The following is an 18,818-nucleotide window of genomic DNA, read 5'->3' as shown; positions in this document are numbered from 1 at the left end:
CACAGATGGAACCCCTCTCTCCTATTTTTACTTTTCTGTTGCCACCTCTCTCCCTGCTAGTTTTCAAGGTAATTTTCTCCCACTACTTGGTTTTTTTTTTTGCTATTTATTTATTTATTTGGCTGTGTCGGGTCTTAGTTGCAGCACATGGGATCTTCGTTGCGGGATTCAGGATCTTTCATTGCGGCATGTGGGCTCAGTAGTTGCAGCGCACGGGCTCTCTAGTTGTGGTGCATGGGCTCAGTAGTTGCGGCATGTGGGCTCTCTAGCTGTGGCGAGCGGGCTTTAGAGCACGCAGGCTTAGTTGCGCCGTGTCATGTGGGATCTTAGTTCCTGGACCAGGTATCGAACCCTCGTCCCCTGGACTGGAAGGTGGATTCTTAACCACTGGACCACCAGGGAAGTCCCACCACGTGTTTATTCTAAACAACAACTTGTTTATTCTAAACTGAAACAATTTTTCAGTTTTAGTTGAATTATTAATAAATGAGTTCTTTCAGTCTGTTTCAGAGTTTAGTTTCTCTGATAAAAGAAATGGTGTCTTGAGTTCTCTAGTCATTGATGCATTATGCATTCATTCAACAACTGTAGTATAAGTTTGAGAGTAGAGGGTAAATAAAATAAGAATTCATGCCTGCAATGAAATTATAAATTTGCTAGTCATCTGGTGATAATTAACTGATAAATTGATACATATTATAGCTAAATAACAGTATTAACTACTTCATGATAGAATTAAAAGAAAATTTATTAATGCAGACAGAAATAACCCTAGGATTGAGGAAGAAAGTTGGTATTTATAAAGGATAAGATATGTCTATTCACTTATTGATTCCACATTACTGTTAACATAAAAATATATTGTAGTGAATTAGCACTGCCTGGATTTGGGTCCTAATTTCACCACTTGCTAGCTGCTATGAGCTTGGGCAGATTATATGTTTGTATACTAGGGATAATAATAGTAGCTACTTAATAGAATTCGTGAGGATTAAATTAGTTAAAATATTGCTTAAAGCAATTTTTGGCATATAGTATCTATATATCTCCAAACACAGGTCTATGTATAGGTAGAGAGATGTAGATATTTTCTAGAGTTTTAACAAACATTTAACTGCAGTCTTCATAATTTTATTTTTAGTAGTGGCATAATATTCAATCCATGGAGGCACCACCATAATTTATTTTTCTTTGAGATTCATTTTCATTTTAAAGGAAAATATTTATATTGTTGAACTCAAATAATTGTTTTTCCATTTTCTTAGGTTCTTGAATTTTAAGATCAGAAAGCATTTAGATGGGTAGCAGGAGTGACTTGTTTTATTTTTGTCTGAGATTTAAATTTAAATTGTAAATGAATGTTAGAAGAAGCCAAGAGCTTTTAAATTAATTCACTTGGGTCTGCAAATGGTATCCAAAAGTTTAACTGAATAGTTTAATTGACCTCTTTTGAAGAATTTTAAAGCAGCTACAGCCTTGTGATCTGCACTGAGTTCCTTTATGTTGGGAAATTTTTGGCAGATGGTATACAATCATCATTCAAAAACAAGTTATATTGTCTTTCCCTGCTTGAATTGGGGGAACATTAGCATGGAACATTTCATTTTGAATGAGCATGTTGGATGTTATTTCCTGCTAAATGTTTGTCATCAAGTGAAGTTTTATTTTCAAAAATTAGTGGAGCATGTCAGTGCAGCAGCCTTAGAAAAATAGCTGAGGCACAGGGTTACTTTTGGACAACCGTTTAAGTCCTTTATTATTATCTGAGTATACATGCATAATAATCTTTTGGGAAACTAAAATACGGTATTTTTTTAAGGCTCCAAACTTTAAAATATGGTATTTAGCTGCTAACAGACAGCAGTTACTGGCTACTTAGAGTTGTATTTACTTTAGCATATACTACTTTGAGTTGGAACTAGGGATAGAGCAAGCAAATGTATTGGTGATGTATAAAAACATCACCAATATGTATAAAAACACCACAACTGAAATGACTCATTTCTCTCGTCATATATCCATACTCTTGTGCCATCTGAAATCCCTTCTCCAAGACTCCAATAGCCTTCATTCCCTCCTGTTAAAACACATGTTAATTAAATTAAGTTCCATATTTATTAAGCAAGGTGCTTTTAGATGTAGTGGGGAAGAGAAAAATGAAGAAACTAGGCTTCCCTGCTTAAGAAGCTTATTCTAGTCTGTTTGGGTAGACATACAGGTTACAGATTCTGTGTTAATCAAAATACTTTTGGTTATCACGGAAAAAAGTAATTTTAAACCGGCTTACTGCAAGGAGAGGGATTTATTGGCTTACATAAATGAAAAGACTGGCCTTGGACATGGGTTAGATCCAGATGTTTAATGTAACATCTAGAATTTATCTAATTTATCTTATCTCTGCTTTCTTCTGGCTTGGGTTCATTCTCAGGTAATATCTCCTCAAGCGGTGGCAAAGATGGCCAAAACAGCTCCAGGCTTACATCCTATCAGTTTAGCAACCTCAATGATAAGCTTCTTTTCCAAATAGTTCCAGAAATTCTGTAGTTAACTCTGGCCAGACTTGGATTTTCTGGAGTTGGTGTAGGGTCGAACGGGAGTAAGGATGGTCCAGCTCAATTCAAAGTAGATGAAACAAAAGAAAGACAAGTGGTGTCCAAAAGTTATAGATTCTACTACCAGAAGAAAGGATGCTGAGCATGCAAAAACAGCATACAAAGTAAAGATAAAAATGTTTAGTTGAGCTAAAAAGATAAAATCTGGTAGGAGCTGCTTAAGTAAAGCCTCAGACAGGAGACTGTATTTTGAATTGGGCCCTGAAGGACAAGTAGAATTTTTCTAAGGCAGAGTAAGTAAAGAAAGGACTTTCTAGGTCACTCATTCAAGAAGTTTGGCAGTGAAAGGAGAAAATTAAAATGAAAGCTACTGGAGTCTAAAGGGGAGTGTTCAGATTTTTTACCCTCAGTATGGAGAAAACTTGAGCATTTTTATGGTAGAGGAGCAGAAGCAAATAAAGGAGAAATTGATAATACAAAGGAGGCAGTCATTGATAAAGAAGGGGAATTCAGTAGGATTAAGGATATAAGTGGAGGGGGCATCCTTAGAAAGGAAAAGGGGCTGTTCATTCTCTGAGGATGTGTGAAGGAAGGTAGTAGTGGTAACTGTGGAGGTTAAAACAGAAATTTTCTATTAAATATGTAAGTGGCTTCAGTTTTATTTTCTAAAAGTAAGAAGAAAAGGTTTATCAGTTATCTATTCCTATGTAACAGACCATTCCAAAATGATTTTGTGGGTTAGCAGTTTGACTTGAACTCAAGCTGGGTGGTTTCTTCTGCTGGTCTTGCCTTGGGTCACTCAGGTGGCTGTGGTCATCTCAACTGTGGACAGATGGTCTAAGATGGTGTCTGCACTCACATGCTTGGTGGTTGATGCTGGCTCTTGGCTGGATCTCTTTCTCTTTGTGCTCTCTCATCCTATGTGCGCATTTACATGGCAGTGGCTGCACTCAGGGAAGGAAGAGCTGAAGCATTTGGGCCTCTTATGATAGGCTTAGAACTCTCACAATGTCAATTCTTTCACATTCTGTTGGTCAAAGCAGGTCACAAGGCCGGCTGAGATCAAGTAGAGAAATAGACCCCACCTCTTTATGGGAGGAACAACAAAGTTGCATTGCAGAGCTGCCGTATATACGGGAATGGGAAGAATTTATACCCATTCCCCCCCACCCAACATTTTATTGTGAAAACTTTCAGTCATGAGGCCAAGCTGAAAGAATTTCAAAGTGAATACCCACATATCTACCACCTAGATTCTACTATTAACATTTTCCTATACCTGCTTTATCATTATTTATCCATGTATCATCCCTCTATCAATTTATCTTATTTTTGATGCATTTCAAAATAAATTGTAGATGTTAGTACTTTTCTCTAAGTACTTCATGCATATTTAGCAAGTCAGTATTCAGTTTTTTCTTTTCATAAAACATTTACATACAGTGACGTGTACAAACTTTAAGTGTACATCATGCCTAGTTTTGCAGCCTGCCAGGGAAGGGAAAAATTTGGAATAGCTTTTCAGTGAAACGCCTCAGAAATTCAACTGTAGTTGTATAAAAGAATTGCAGATGATGTCTTTCTTGACTACTTTTCTTCATGTCCTCATCACTAATAATTTTTTCATTTAGTATACCTCAACACTTAGGATTTTCATTTGTGTTACGTTAATTTGAATTCACTTTGGACATTTCCCTACATACTTTCATTAAGCATTTATTGAGCACATATTGTAGATAAGCACTGTACTAGAAAAAGGATGTAAACAGGAGCTCTCTTGCTTTATATTCAAACTAGGTATATCTCAAATCAGAGGAGATTAACAGTAGATGCCATTTATTTAATGCTTATGCTTAAGGCCAATGATAGACACTTTTAGTTGCATTGTTTCATTTTTAATCCTTTGTAATTTAGGAAATAGATACTTTTTCATATTTTAAAAGTTAGGAAACTAGGCATGTGGAAAAGTTATCACTTGCCCAGGGTCTTACAGCATCATAAATAAAGGTGATGTGACTCCAGAACCCACATTTAATCCCTGTATCATATTGATTAGAAGCAGGAAATATGCCCTCTGTTGCACAGTAGATAACTAACCCTTTAATTGGTCATTTTGCTTCATAGGGTAATCTTGATCTGAATTAAATGTTTATTTTAAATAGAGGAGTATAAATGTTTATTAACTGATCATGAGAAAGTTTAATAAACTATCTTCTAGTTTATGAATAGATACTTTAGCAATTGGAAAAGGAGAAATCTTAGTATCATAACTATTGATTTAACTGCAGATAATCAGAATAGAAGTGTGATCAGAACTATGTGACAAATTCAGCCATAATTTAACCTTTGAGTGGAGTATTACAGTTTCTTATAGCCTTAACACTTATCATATTATTCTAATCTATGTTATAGTAGACATTTTTAAAATTTCTAGAATATTATAAGCCCTTACTTTTTCATATGATGATTTGATAAAATAATAGTTACTTGATTTTATTTACTAGGTGTTGAATACTTTTATTGCTAATTGGCTTTTGAGCAATTTTACAAATAGTAAAAGATTGAAACCATTTTGACTTGCTATTTGCATAACAGTAAACCGTGTCTGAACTCTTGAAAATTTGTGACTAGCACTTAAGCCATTTTGTGCCAAGAATTCTGCCAGAAGTGCAACTGGTTAATGGCAGCCAGTGTGACAGCTGAAGTGACAGCTTCTTGAGTTCATTTACTGTGTTAGCTTTCCTGTTAGGTCAGGGAATGGGATAAAGTCATGTATGTCTAAACATTTCTCTTAACCCAACAGTGTATAAGGTGTTTTAAAAGTGTTCCTTCACCAAGATTTTCCCTATTTCATTTCATTTCGTGGTATGTTTGTAGGTAGCATTAAATCCTAAATCATATGTGGTAGGTTACAAACAAAACAAATTCGTGTTTTAAAAATCTAATCGAGTGTTATATTTATTTTTACATGCAGGTCTTGCTATTTTGGAAGCTACAAGAAAAAAAATAGATTGGAGGAGGTTTGGTCTTTTAAGTGGACATGGCTCAGATATCCAACAACAATGGGTTTAAGCAATGTTCATCTTCACATCTGGAACCAACAAGAACAAAAGATGTGGGCAAAGAAGAAGCATTACAGATGGAAGCAGAGGCTTTAGCAAAACTGCAAAAGGATAGACGGGTGACCGATAACCAGAGAGGCTATGAGTGGTCAAGCAGCACCAGACAAAAAGCACAAGTTTATAGCAAACAGGATTATGATCTCATGGTGTTTCCTGAATCAGATACCCAAAAAAGAGCAGTAGATATTGATGTAGAAAAGCTTACCCAAGCTGAACTTGAGAAACTATTGCTGGATGACAGTTTCGAGACTAGAAAAACACCTGTATTGCCAGTTACTCCTGTTCTGAGCCCTTCATTTTCAGCACAGCTCTATCTTAGACCTGCTATTCAGAGAGGACAGTGGCCACCTGGATTATCTGGGCCTTCCAGTTACTCTTTACCTTCTGTTTACCAGTCAACTTACAGTAGTAAACAGACTGTATTCCAAAATGGCTTCAATCCAAGAATGCCTAGTTTTCCATCCACAGAACCTATATATTTAAGACTTCCAGGACAGTCTCCATATTTTTCATATCCTTTGACACCCACCACACCCTTTCATCCACAAGGAAGCTTACCTATCTATCGTCCAGTAGTCAGTCCTGACATGGCAAAGCTGTTTGACAAAATAGCTAGTACATCAGAATTTTTAAAAAATGGAAAAGCAAGGACTGATTTGGAGATAACAAATTCAAAAGCTACTATCAGCAATCTACAGGTATCTCCAAAGTCTGAAGATATCAGTAAGTTTGACTGGTTAGACTTGGATCCTCTAAGTAAGCCTAAGGTGGACAATGTAGAGGTATTGGACCATGAAGAAGAGAAAAATATACCAGGTTTGCTAGCAGACGATCCTTGGGATGCTGTTCTTCTTGAAGAGAGATCACCAGCAAGTTGTCACCTTGAAAGAAAGGTGAATGGAAAATCTCTTTCTGGGGCAACAGTAACAAGAAGCCAGTCTTTAAATATTCGAACAACTCAGCCTACAAAAGTCCAGGGCCAAATATCTCAGGTATAGTCTTTTCTTACTAACTTCTCAAACTTAGTGTAACAGAAAATTCATATTTGTGTACATAATATATTTGGTAAAAGAAATATTTTTTATGTTAACCTTGTTTTCTTAAGTATACTGTGAATGTTAGGTTGTGTGGTAAAGGATTAAATGTGTTTAGGCAAATTGAAAAAAAAATTTTAATTAAAAATTAAAAACAGGGGCCTCCCTGGTGGCGCAAGCGGTTGAGAGTCCGCCTTCCGGTGCAGGGGATGCGGGTTCGTGCCCCGGTCTGGGAGGATCCCATATGCCGCGGGGTGGCTGGGCCCGTAGGCCATAGCCGCTGGGCCTGCGCGTCCGGAGCCTGTGCTCCGCAACGGGAGAGGCCACAACAGTGAGAGGCCCGCATACCGCAAAAAAAAAAAAAAAAAAAAAAAAAAAATTAAAAACAACCATTTTTTGGCTGTGGTGGGTCTTCGTTGCTGCATGTGGGCTTTCTCTAGTTGCGGTGAGCAGGGACTACTCTTTGTCACAGTGCACAGGCTTCTCATTGCGGTGGCTTCTCTTGTTGCAGAGCCTGGGCTCTAGGCACGCAGGCTTCAGTAGTTGCAATGTATGGGCTCAGTAGTTGCGGCACGTGGGCCCTAGAGTGCACGGGCTTCAGTAATTTTGGCGCATGGGCTCAGTAGTTGTGGCGCGCAGGCTGTAGGGCGTGCGGGCTTCAGTAGTTGCGGTGCGAGGGTTCAGTAGTTATGGCTTGTGGGCGTAGTTGCTCTGCAGCATGTGGGGTCTTCCCAGACCTGGGATCGAACCCGTGTCCCCTGCATTGGCAGGCAGATTCTTAACCACTGCACCACCAGGGAAGTCCCAGGCAGATTGAAAAATTGCTTACTATTAATATTATCTTTTCTAGGATTGTGAATTTTGAAAACCTGTAATCAAGGATCTGGCTTTCACTGATAGGCATTAAAAATAATTTTTATCTGTCTCTCCTTGTCCATTCATTATATGTGGTCCTACTTTATTTTCCTTATTGCCTTTATTTTTCAGGATAAATAAGGAATTTTGGTTTTTAACCCCATTATAGAAATTCTCATGTATATTGTTTTGTTGTTTTTAACCATGAATGAATGAATGAGTAGAAGAAAGGGAGGGAGGGAGGGAGGAAGGAAGGAAGAAAGGCCCCAGAGAGATGGGAGAAAAGCCATTTAAAGGACTCTCTTTAAACACCTGTATTGATATAAGTGAAGAAAAGAACTGTAGTCTATATAGCATAGTTGCTGAGTTCGTATAGTCTTACTGTCTGGAAAAATTAGTTAAGGGTGCCTGGGACAGGATGTCTTCTCTTAGAAGAGAGGCAGCAGGGTTTAGACTTTTCCTTTCCATGTATAGTATACCACTGAAGACTTGTATTTTGCTCTTATGGTATCTGTGGATTCTAGGAATGTTTAAGCCTCATTCTTACCTTAATGTGAATCATATCATTCAGCTAATTAGATCAGCATTTGGCTACTGTTTAGGCACTGAGATTCAACTAGCCTTTAGGGGAGGATAAGCAAATTTTGCATGATTTGGATGGGTTTATGTTGAATTGTTGATTCTTAAAAGCCATTTTAGATGTCTTGGGAGAAAAAAGCAGATATTAAGAAGGTTAAGAAAAAAGGATGAGGATTTCTTTGGATAACACGATCAGAACCCAGAAAAATCTTAACCAGTGCAGTGTTTTCCAAATGTATTTTGACTACAGCTCCCCACTAAGAAATACCTGTTATTAAGGTCTCTTAAGCTCTTCAGTACTGTTTACAAATTTAGTAACAGAATTTCTTAACACCTTTCAATTTAAAAGTCACAGGTTAATTTCACAGTTTAAATTGGAATCATAAATATTTATTCTAATGTCAGATTATTTACTCTTAATATTCTGTGTCATCTTGTCATGGCTTTTGTCTTTGTATTTACAAATAACAGTCATTTCCTAAAGTATTTGAAAGGAGAAGGGAAAACTTTAAGCCAAATCAGGAAGTGTGGGCGGGGGGCTTATACCTAGTAGTGGAGCTGCTGGTTATTCTATGCTTAGCTTTTTGAGGAACCAGCAAACTCTTTTCCATAGTGGCTGCATCATTTTACATTGCCCCCAGCAGTGTATGAGAGAGTTCCAGTTTCTTCACATGCTTGCCAACACTTGTTATTTGACATTTTTTTGGATTATAGCCATCCTGATGGATGTGAAGTGATATCTCATTGTGATTTTGATTTGGGTTTCTCTGTTGACTAGTGGTGTTGAGTATCTTTTCATATGATTATTGGCCACTTCTGTATCTTTTTCGAAGAAATGTCTATTTGTCATTTGCCCATTTTGAAAATTGGGTTGTTCATAGCAGCTTTATTCATAATAGCCAAAAAGTGAAACAACCCAAAATGTCCATCGGCTGATGAATGGGTAAAAGCAAAAGTGGTATGTCTGTACAATGGAATATTATTCGCCCATACAAAGGAATGAAGCCCTGATATATGCTGCAACATGGATGAACCTTGAAAACATTGTAAGTGGAAGAAGCCAGACACGAAAAAACATGTATGATTCAATTTATATGATATGTCTAGAAAAGGCAAATCCATAGAGAAAGAAAACAGATTAGTGTTTGCTAGGGGGTTGGAGGAAAGAGGGAATGGGGAATGATTGCTTAATGGGTACAGGGATCTTTTTGGGGGCGGGGGATGAAAGTGTTCTGGAATTAGAACATTTCAGTGTTCTTACCATAGTGGTGATGGTCACATACCATTATCAACATACTGTGAGCCAACAAATTGTACATTTTTAAATGGTTAATATGGCAGTTTTTATGTTCTATGAACTTTACCTTATTTATTTTTATTTTTTTAAAGAAAGACAGTGGTCCCTCTGATCCTCCCATCCTGTTCAGGCCGGGTTACTGCTGGATTCACATTTGGGTCATTGTTCCAACAGAGAGATCCCTCTCTAACTGTGGATCTCCTTTTTATGGATTTAGCATGAGGGCATGGTGTTTTGACACCATGTAGTCTGGATTAGGGGCATCAGAAATAGTTTGGGAAGGGCAGCTGCCAGTAACTGGAGATCTCAGGAGCTAGGGAAAATTGCAGTCTCTGCTATCAGGGAAAAAGAAGCCCCTGGTCCTAAAGGGAGCTGAGTTTAGGCTCAGCCCTCCCATTGGTAGAAGGCAGAGCCCCTGATTGTCCAGGCAACCCAGAGTGAGCATCCAGGTCACTTTCAAATAATCCTCCTGCTCCTTGCATCACACCTTCATGGGTATGCATTTGCACCTCTACAATATATGCATTGTAGCCACAATACATAGATTATCTTGAATTTAATAAAATATTTATAAATGACTTTGGTTTATTTCATTATCTCTATCTCTAATTCTGACTTTCCCAGCAGTGGAAATTCATTTATTCACTAAGGGAAATAGATTATTCCTGATGAGCTGAAATTACCATTCCAGATGAACTCTGGTTATCATCTTAAACAAGTTGAGGTTTCTGGGTTGATCAGAATTACTTGCTATCAATGGTCCAAGACTGGACTCAGAACCTAAGAGCTACATGCTTTTTATCTGTGCTGTAAATGTTCAAACTCAACTCTTTTTTTTTTTTTTTTATAATCACTGAGACAGTAGAGAGTTCCTAAGAATCCTATGAGATCAGAGTGACCCATACCTATTTCACAGTTGAAGAAACTGAAATGTGAAGAAGTTAAGGAATTATTAATTTTTTCATGTAATAATTGTATTGTAATTAGTTAAATGAACTCATATTTTAGAGATATTTAAGATGATAACCACAGTTATCTAGTCTAACCAACTTTATTTCATGAATGAAGAAACTTAGATCCAGAGGGTGACTTATCTCTAATTAATATTTTCTTCTTCAATTTCTTTGTAACTTAAAACCTGTAGAATAGATTGCCAATGCTTTTGCTGCAAAACACTTGCTTCCTTTCCCTGTTGCCCTCTGTAGTTTAGACTGGTCACTTCTGGTTCAACTGATGTTTTCTCCACCCTTTCCTTTGGTGGGGGCAGGGCTGTGATACTCATTTATATCCCTTTCATTGTCTCTCTGCATACATCTTTTCCTACTCATTTTTAATATTTGTCACAGTATCATCTTGATATTTTCCCTATTTGGGGTGCTTTCATCTTTGGGGTGAAATCATCTTGCAGGACTGATGAGGATAGGTAGTTTCCTAAAGATAGAAAAAAATTCCCCTAACAAGATCTGGGAAATCAGATCACATAGGAGTTGCAGAGAATTACTGCTTGCTCAGACTCTAGGAATCAGGATTCTAGGCAAGTTTTAGAAGAAACATGTTCTTAGATTTTGTTTAAAGTACAGGGGGAAGGATCAAGGAGTAATCAAATTGGTTGCGAGAGACATGAGTCAAAGCCAGGTAAGCAAAAATAACATGACTTGATCAGCTGATCAATCAGAGATGGGAGCTAGATTACTACAGTGTACATCAGTAGCTTTACTAAATGGCACAGTGTCTGAATTGAGGTGGCTTAGGCTCCTTAAAGGAGTCTAACTGTGGCATGGCTGAGGAGGTATGTAGTTATTGATCATTCTGTTATACTCTGCTCTTTTATTTATTTTTTATTTTTTAATAAATTTATTTATTTTTGGCTGCGTTGGGTCTCCGTTGCTGTGCGCGGGCTTTCTCTAGTTGCGGCGAGCGGGGGCTACTCTTCGTTGTGGTGCACGGGCTTCTCATTGCGGTGGTTTCTTTTGTTGCAGAGCATGGGCTCTAGGCACGCAGGCTCAGTAGTTGTGGCATGTGGGCTTCAGTAGTTGTGGCACATGGACTTAGTTGCTCCGTGGCATGTGGCATCTTCCCAGACCAGGGCTCGAACCCTTGTCCCCTGCATTGGCAGGCGGATTCTTAACCACTGCGCCACCAGGGAAGTCCCCTCTGCTCTTTTAAAACCCCATGTAATAATTATGTTTGAGCACCATATTCTAAAAGAGACCAGTGGTAGGCTAGAGTGTGTCTTGAGAAGACTACAGTGTTCAGGATCTAGAAGCTATGCTATTTAAGGAACTGTTGAAAAGATTGGAGATATTTTTTTTTTTTTTTTTTTTTTTTTTTTGCGTTACGTGGGCCTCTCACTGCTGTGCCCTCTCCCGTTGCGGAGCACAGGCTCCGGACGTGCAGGCTCAGCGGCCATGGCTCGCGGGCCCAGCCGCTCCGCGGCATGTGGGATCTTCCCAGACCGGGGCAGGAACCCGTGTCCCCTGCATCGGCAGGCGGACTCTCAACCACTGCTCCACCAGGGAAGCCCGATTGGAGATATTTTGCCTGAAGAAGAGAATATTAATTGGAGCTAATTCACACTCTGAATCTGAGTTTCTTCATCTATGATATAAAGTTCGTTGGACTAGATAATTTCTGAGATCCTTTCAGAAATAATATTTAGGGGCTTCCCTGGTGGCGCAGTGGTTGAGAGTCCGCCTGCCGATGCAGGGGACGCGGGTTCGTGCCCCGTTCTGGGAGGATCCCACATGCCGCGGAGCGGCTGGGCCCGTGAGCCATGGCTGCTGGGCCTGCACGTCCGGAGCCTGTGCTCCGCGACGGGAGAGGCCACAGCAGTGAGAGGCCCGCGTACCACCAAAAAAAAAAAACAAAACAAAACAAAAAAAGAAATAATATTTAAAGTTTGGAAAGTTGCCCTGTAAAAGAGGAAGTTGACTTTTTTTCTATTAAAGTTTTGTTTGGGACATAGGTTCTCAAAGCAGTTCAGGAAGTAGAATACCTGAAAATCATGGTATTCTTGTAAAAAAAAAAAAGGTGAAATAGTTATGTTCTAAGTTTTCCAATACATTAAGTGCGTTGCTTTGTGCAAATTAAGTAGTACGTTGTGCTAGATTTTAATAGACAAGTGGTAACAGGTGTAAAAGTTAAAATAACCTTTCATAGAAAGCTTAAAATTACACAAATCCTATTTGTTTATATTTTTCTTTATGAATTGAGAAATTCAGTTTAGTAACTTAGGTTTAAAATTCATTGTCCCAAAAAGTAGAACAAGGACTAATGGGGAATAAAACTCAAAGAGGCAGGTATACAGTTAAATATCAATAAAGGAACTTATAAATAGCCATTTGGTAATGGTTCCTCTCAGGTGGTCAATGCATAGTTATTGGAGGTCTTTAATCAGAGGTTTAGTGTGCACTTGTTACAAAGGCTATAAAAGGATTTTTATTTTCAAAGAAAAGTTCTAAGCCCTTTTATTAACACTAAAATTTCATCATTTTGTTTGTGTACAAGAAGATAAAGTTTGGTTTGATTTAGACCAAAAGGGGGAGGTAAACAGAACACTAATAATAGGCTGATTTAAGAAGCCTGTGGCACAAACATTGGCATGGAACTTTAAATTTTTCACACACCATTCATCTCTATTTAAAAACTTTTCCCTGAGGTTCATATTTTTTGTTGGGAAATAAGATTGCAGTGCCTATTCTTTATAATTACTTTACATACTTAAGTATTCATTTCCTGTAAGAATTTTATGCTTTGTGGTAGAAACTCTGAAGGGTATTTTTCTTCTCACTCAGCAGTCTTACTTCCTATTTCCTTCTAGTGTCTTTTGTTCATAATAATCTAAATACTTTAGTTCAAATTTTTGTTTCCAAAACCAGGAAAAGGCATAGTACTTAAAACTGTCTTCTGGCCATTTAAGTTTAAATCACACTTTTAGTTAATAGCTATAATTTAGCTACTTTGAATAGATCCCAAAGATTTTAGTAATGAATGAAATTATTTTCATAGAAATGGTTTTGCAAAGTTCTGTGGCTATTGACTCTTTCTAAAAGTTGATTATATTAACACTATAAACATGTATATCCCCATTAGCACAATGTCTAACGTTAATTTTAAAGAAGAGGTAAAGTTGAATAAAATGTGTTTTTTCATTGTCTAGCTGAATATAGTACATTAGTTGAGTAGATTAATGAAGTCTCTATAAAATTTTGGTAACGAAGTAACCAACTTTGTTCTGAAAAGCAACTGATGTGTTTATATTTAATGCTTAAAATACATTTATTGAAAACTTGGTGTTTCATCTAATTTCTGGGGTAAGATGGCATGAACCTGGGACTTGTTTAGGTGTAAAGCTTTCCCATATTCTTTTTTAAATTAATTAATTAATTAATTAATTAATTAATTAATTAATTTTTGGCTGTGTTGGGTCTTCGTTTCTGTGCCAGAGCTTTCTCTAGTTGCGGCAAGCGGGGGCCACTCTTCATCGTGGTGTGCGGGCCTCTCTCTATCGCGACCTCTCTAGTTGCGGAGCACAAGCTCCAGAAGCGCAGGCTCAGTAGTTGTGGCTCACGGGCCTAATTGCTCCGCAGCATGTGGGATCCTCCCAGACCAGGGCTCGAACCCGTGTCCCCTGCATTAGCAGGCAGATTCTCAACCACTGCGCCACCAGGGAAGCCCCTCCCATATTCTTATAACTGCTTTATAGAGTATGCACTGATAAGTTTTTGTGAATTATTGCAAACCTGCATCACTTTCCTTAAACCCTTAATTTACCCTTTCCACCTCTCCCTGACCTCACTACCTTTTTAAAAAATTGAATTATAATTGACCTACAACACTGTTAGTTCCAGGTGCACAACATAATTTAGTGATTTGGCATTTCTGTACATTACAAAATGATCACCATGATAAGTTTAGTTACCATTTGTCACTATGCAAAGTTATTACAATATTATTGACAGTATTCCTCATGCTTTACATTTATCCCCATGACTCATTTATTTAGTAACTGCAAGTTTGTACCACTTAATTTCCTTCACCTATTTCATTCCCCCACTCCCACCCCCCGCCCCGACCTCCCCTCTGTTCTTTTTCTTCTTCTTTTTTTAAAAAAAATATTTATGTATTTAGGTTGTGCTGGGACGTAGTTGTGGCATGTGGACTTCTTAGTTATGGCATATGAACCGTTAGTTGCAGCATGCATGCAGGATCTAGTTCCCCGACCAGGGATTGAACCTGGGCCCCCTGCACTGGGAGCATGGAGTCTTACCCACTGGACCACCAGGGAAGTTCCTCCCCTCTGTTCTTTATATCTATGAACCTGTCTCTGTTTTGTTATATTTATTTGTTTGTATTCCTTCTTAGGTTTCACATATAAGTGAAATCATATGGTATTTCTCTGTCTGACTTATTTCACTTAGTATAATAACCTCTAGGTCCATCCATGTTGTCCCAAATGGTGAGATGTCTTTTCTTTCCTTTTTTTTTTTTTTTTTTGGTGGTACGCGGGCCTCTCACTGTTGTGGCCTCTCCCGTTGCGGAGCACAGGCTCCGGATGTGCAGGCTCAACGGCCATGGCTCACGGGCCTAGCTGCTCCGCGGCATGTGGGATCTTCCCGGACCAGGGCACAAACCCGTGTCCCCTGCATCGGCAGGTGGACTCTCAACCACTGTGCCACCAGGGAAGTCCCTCTTTTCTTTTTTTTTAATGGTTGAGTAATATTCCATTGTATATATATACCACATCTTCTTTATCCATTAATCTGTCAGTAGACACTTAGGTTGCTTCCATATCTTGGCTATTGTAAATAATGCTGCAGTGAACATAGGGGTGCATGTATCTTGTCAAATTACTGTTTCTGTTTTCTTCAGAAAAATACCCAGAAGTGGAATTGTTGGATCATATGGTAGTTCTATTTTTAATTTTTTGAGTAACCTCCATACTGTTTTCCATAGTGGCTGTATCAATTTACATCCTGCCAGCAGTGCACTAGGGTACCCTTTTCTCCATATCCTCACCAGCACTTGTTATTTGTTGTCTCTTTGACAATAGCCATTCTGACAGGTGTGAGGTGATACTTCATTGTGGTTTTGATTTGCATTTCCCTGATGATTAGTGATGTTGAGCATCTTTTCATGTGTCTGTTGGCCACTATACCTTCTTTTGAAAAATGCCATTTTTAAAGTCAAATTGTTATTTTGATATTGAGTTGTATGAGTTCTTTGTATATTTTGAATATTAACCCCTTATCAGCTATATGCTTTACAAATATCTTCTCCCGTTCAGTAGACCACCCGTTCATTTTGTTGATGTTTCCTTTGCTGTACAAAAGCTTATTAGTTTAGTGTAGTACCATTTATTTATTTTTGCTTTTGTTTCCCTTGCCTAAGGAGACATATTCAAAAAAATATTGCTAAGATTGATGTCAAAGAGCATACTGCCTGATTTCTTCCAGAAGTTTTATGGTTTCAGGTCTTATATTTAATTCTTTAATTCATTTTGAAATTAATTGTGTATATGGTGACAGAAAGTCCAGTTTGATCCTTTTTCATGTAGCTGTGCAGTTTTCCCAGCACCATTTATTGAAGAGGCTATCCTTTTCCCCATTATATATTCTTGCCTCCTTTGTCATAGATTAATTCACCATGTAAGTGTGGGTTTATTTCTGGGGTGTCTGTTCTGGTCCATTAATTGATGTTTCTGTTTTTGTGCTGGTACCATACTGTTTTGATTACTGTAGCTTTGTAGGGTAGTTTGAAATCAGGGAGCATGATACCTCCAGTTTTGTTCTTCTTTCTCAGGATTGTTTTGACTGTTGGGGGGGTCTTTTGTGTTTCCATACACATTTTAGAATTGTTTGTTCTAGTTCTGTGAAGAATGCCACTTTTTTTTTTTTTTTTTTGACTGCGCTGCACAGCATGCGGGATCTTAGTTCCCTGAGCAGGGATCGAATCTGTGCCACCTGCAGTGGAAGCTCAGAGTCTTAACCACTGGACTGCCAGGGAAGTCCTGCCATTGGTATTTTGTTAAGGATTGTATTGAATCTGTAGATTGCTTTGGGTATTATGGCTATTTTAACAATATTAATTCTTCCAATCCATGAATACAGTATATATTTCCACTTGTGTCATCTTCACTTTCTTTCATCGGTATCTTATAGTTTCCTGAGTACAGGTCTTTTATCTGTATTGGTTAGATTTATTCCTAGGTATTTTATTATAATATTTTTGACACAACTGTAAATGGGATTGTTTTCTTAATTTCTGCTTCTGCCAGTTCTTGTTAGTGTATAGAAATACAACAGATTTCTATATATTAATTTTGTATCCTACTGAATTCATTTATTAGGTCTAACAGTTTTTTGGTGGCATCTTTAGGATTTTCTCTGTATCATATGTCATATGCAAACAGTGACAATTTTACTTCTTCTTTTCCAGTTTGGATTCCTTTTCTTTTTCTCGTCTAATTGCTCTGGCTAGGACTTCCAATTACTTTTTTTTTTTTTTTTTTTTTTAAATAGTGAAGTCAAGGTTATTCTTTGTATGTACTTGTCCACCTCAGATTTATTTGCCTCTTCTTTCTGGTTTGGAGGGAAGAGATATTCCTTCTCTTTTCCCAAACTTAACTCTTTCACCTCTTTTCTTGTTCCTGTCTCCCCAAAGTATTTTTTACGATTATTCTTCAAAGTGGAATTTGTACTTACTGCTTTTCCAGTCCCTCAACATCCTATCATATTGCAGAAACTTGTTTCTGGTAGTATGAATACTAATTGCCAGCCTAGTAACCATACTCACTGTCCATCCTTATTGCTTCATTTGCAACAATTGACCACGTTCCTTTCTTGAAACTTCTCTTCTGTTGCCCTAGTTAAATCTACTTCCTAGTTTTCCTCCTGTAATCTTTGAATCGTTTTCCTTGTCTAGTTTCTAAACATAGGCATTCCCCCAAGGTTTTGTTTTTGGTTGTTTTTAGTATATCTTATCTGTTCTCTCTTGGTCAGTGCTTTATTCTTGAGGCTCTGAGATAGAGTTTGAAAGCTACTGATCTAGAATCCTTGGCTGTCTATGGTTGAGATGCAGTGATGATTAATTTTATGTGTCAGTTTGACTGGGCTATGGGGTGCTCTGACATTTGGTCAAACGTTATTCTGGGTATGTCTGTAATGATGCTTCTGGATGAGATTAATATTTGAATTTGTAGACTGAGTAAAGGCAGATTGCTCTCCCTAAAGTGGTGGGCCTCACCCTAACAGTTGAAGTCTTGAATAGAACAAAAGGGCTGACCCTACCACCAAAAAAGGGGAATTCCTTCAACTTGACTGCCTTTGAGTTGGAACATTGGGGTTTTTTCCCTGACTTTGGACTCAGACTGAAACATTGGCTTTTCCTGGGTCTTGAGCCTGCCATACTCAGACTTAGAACTATACCATCAGCTCTCTTGGGTCTCCAGTTTGTTGACTGCAGGTCTTGAGACTTGGCATCCTTTATAATCACATGAGCCAATTTCTTATAATAAATCTCTCTCTCTTCATTCATATGTGTATAAAGAGATGTCCCAGCTTGATGTCCAGTAGGTGCAGTCCCTTATGTATCCCTCAGCCTCCTGAAGAGACTGTCTCCTGTTGATGGAACTTGGACCCAAAGTCCATTTGGTTGGGATATTGCTCTGTCAGTGATCCTGATGGATGCTGACAACAATTAACAGTGAGAAATTTCCCTGTAGAAAAGTGCAGAAATTGGATGATTCCCAGTTCTTTGTCTTTAGCTCTGGAATAGAGTCTTGTAATAGAGTATTTCTAGATGATGACCAAACATCTACATGGATTTCCAAACCCAAAATATTTACTAGAGAACTCAGTATCTTCCCCCACAAACCTCTTTGTTTCATATATTGGATAATGACATTAGTGATTTTTTCTTATTATCATTTGCCTCTTTCATTCATTGAAAAATATTTGAGGGGACTTCCCTGGTGGTCCAGTGGGTAAGACTCTGCACTTCCAATGCAGGGGGCCCTGGTTGGGGAACTAGATCCTGAATACATGCCACAACTAAGAGTTTGTATGCCGCAACTAAGAAGTCCGCATGCCACAACTAAGAAGCCCACATGCTGCTACTAAAAGATCCCGCATGCTATAATGAAGATCCTGCATGCTGCAACTAAGACCCGGCTTTGCTGAGTCTTAAATAAATATTAAATAAATATTTAAATATATTTTTTTAAAGGCTCTTATTAAAAAATTTTTTAAATATATTTGAGGACAAAATGTGTGGGCTACAAATATTAACCATTCACAGACCTCATCCTTAAAGAACTCGGGTTAGGGGCTTCCCTGGTGGTGCAGTGGTTGGGAGTCCGCCTGCCGATGCAGGGGACGCG

At 38.2% G+C, this 18,818-nt stretch overlaps 1 protein-coding gene across 4 annotated transcripts in view; it reads left to right on the top strand.

Annotated features, from left to right (window-relative positions):
* PIK3C2A (phosphatidylinositol-4-phosphate 3-kinase catalytic subunit type 2 alpha) overlaps positions 1–18,818 on the top strand; it is a 173,320-nt gene that overhangs the window by 89,934 nt on the left and 64,568 nt on the right. For all 4 annotated transcript variants that reach the window (XM_060105069.1, XM_060105070.1, XM_060105071.1 and 1 more), the window contains one exon: positions 5,527–6,666. In XM_060105069.1, coding sequence (XP_059961052.1) covers positions 5,593–6,666 — 1,074 coding nt within the window. In that variant the 5' untranslated portion in view covers positions 5,527–5,592. The remainder of the gene's footprint in view (positions 1–5,526; positions 6,667–18,818) is intronic.

This window comes from Mesoplodon densirostris, chromosome 7 (assembly GCF_025265405.1).
Source record: "Mesoplodon densirostris isolate mMesDen1 chromosome 7, mMesDen1 primary haplotype, whole genome shotgun sequence".
NCBI lineage: Eukaryota > Metazoa > Chordata > Mammalia > Artiodactyla > Ziphiidae > Mesoplodon > Mesoplodon densirostris.
This window is presented reverse-complemented; position numbering and strand designations above follow the sequence as displayed.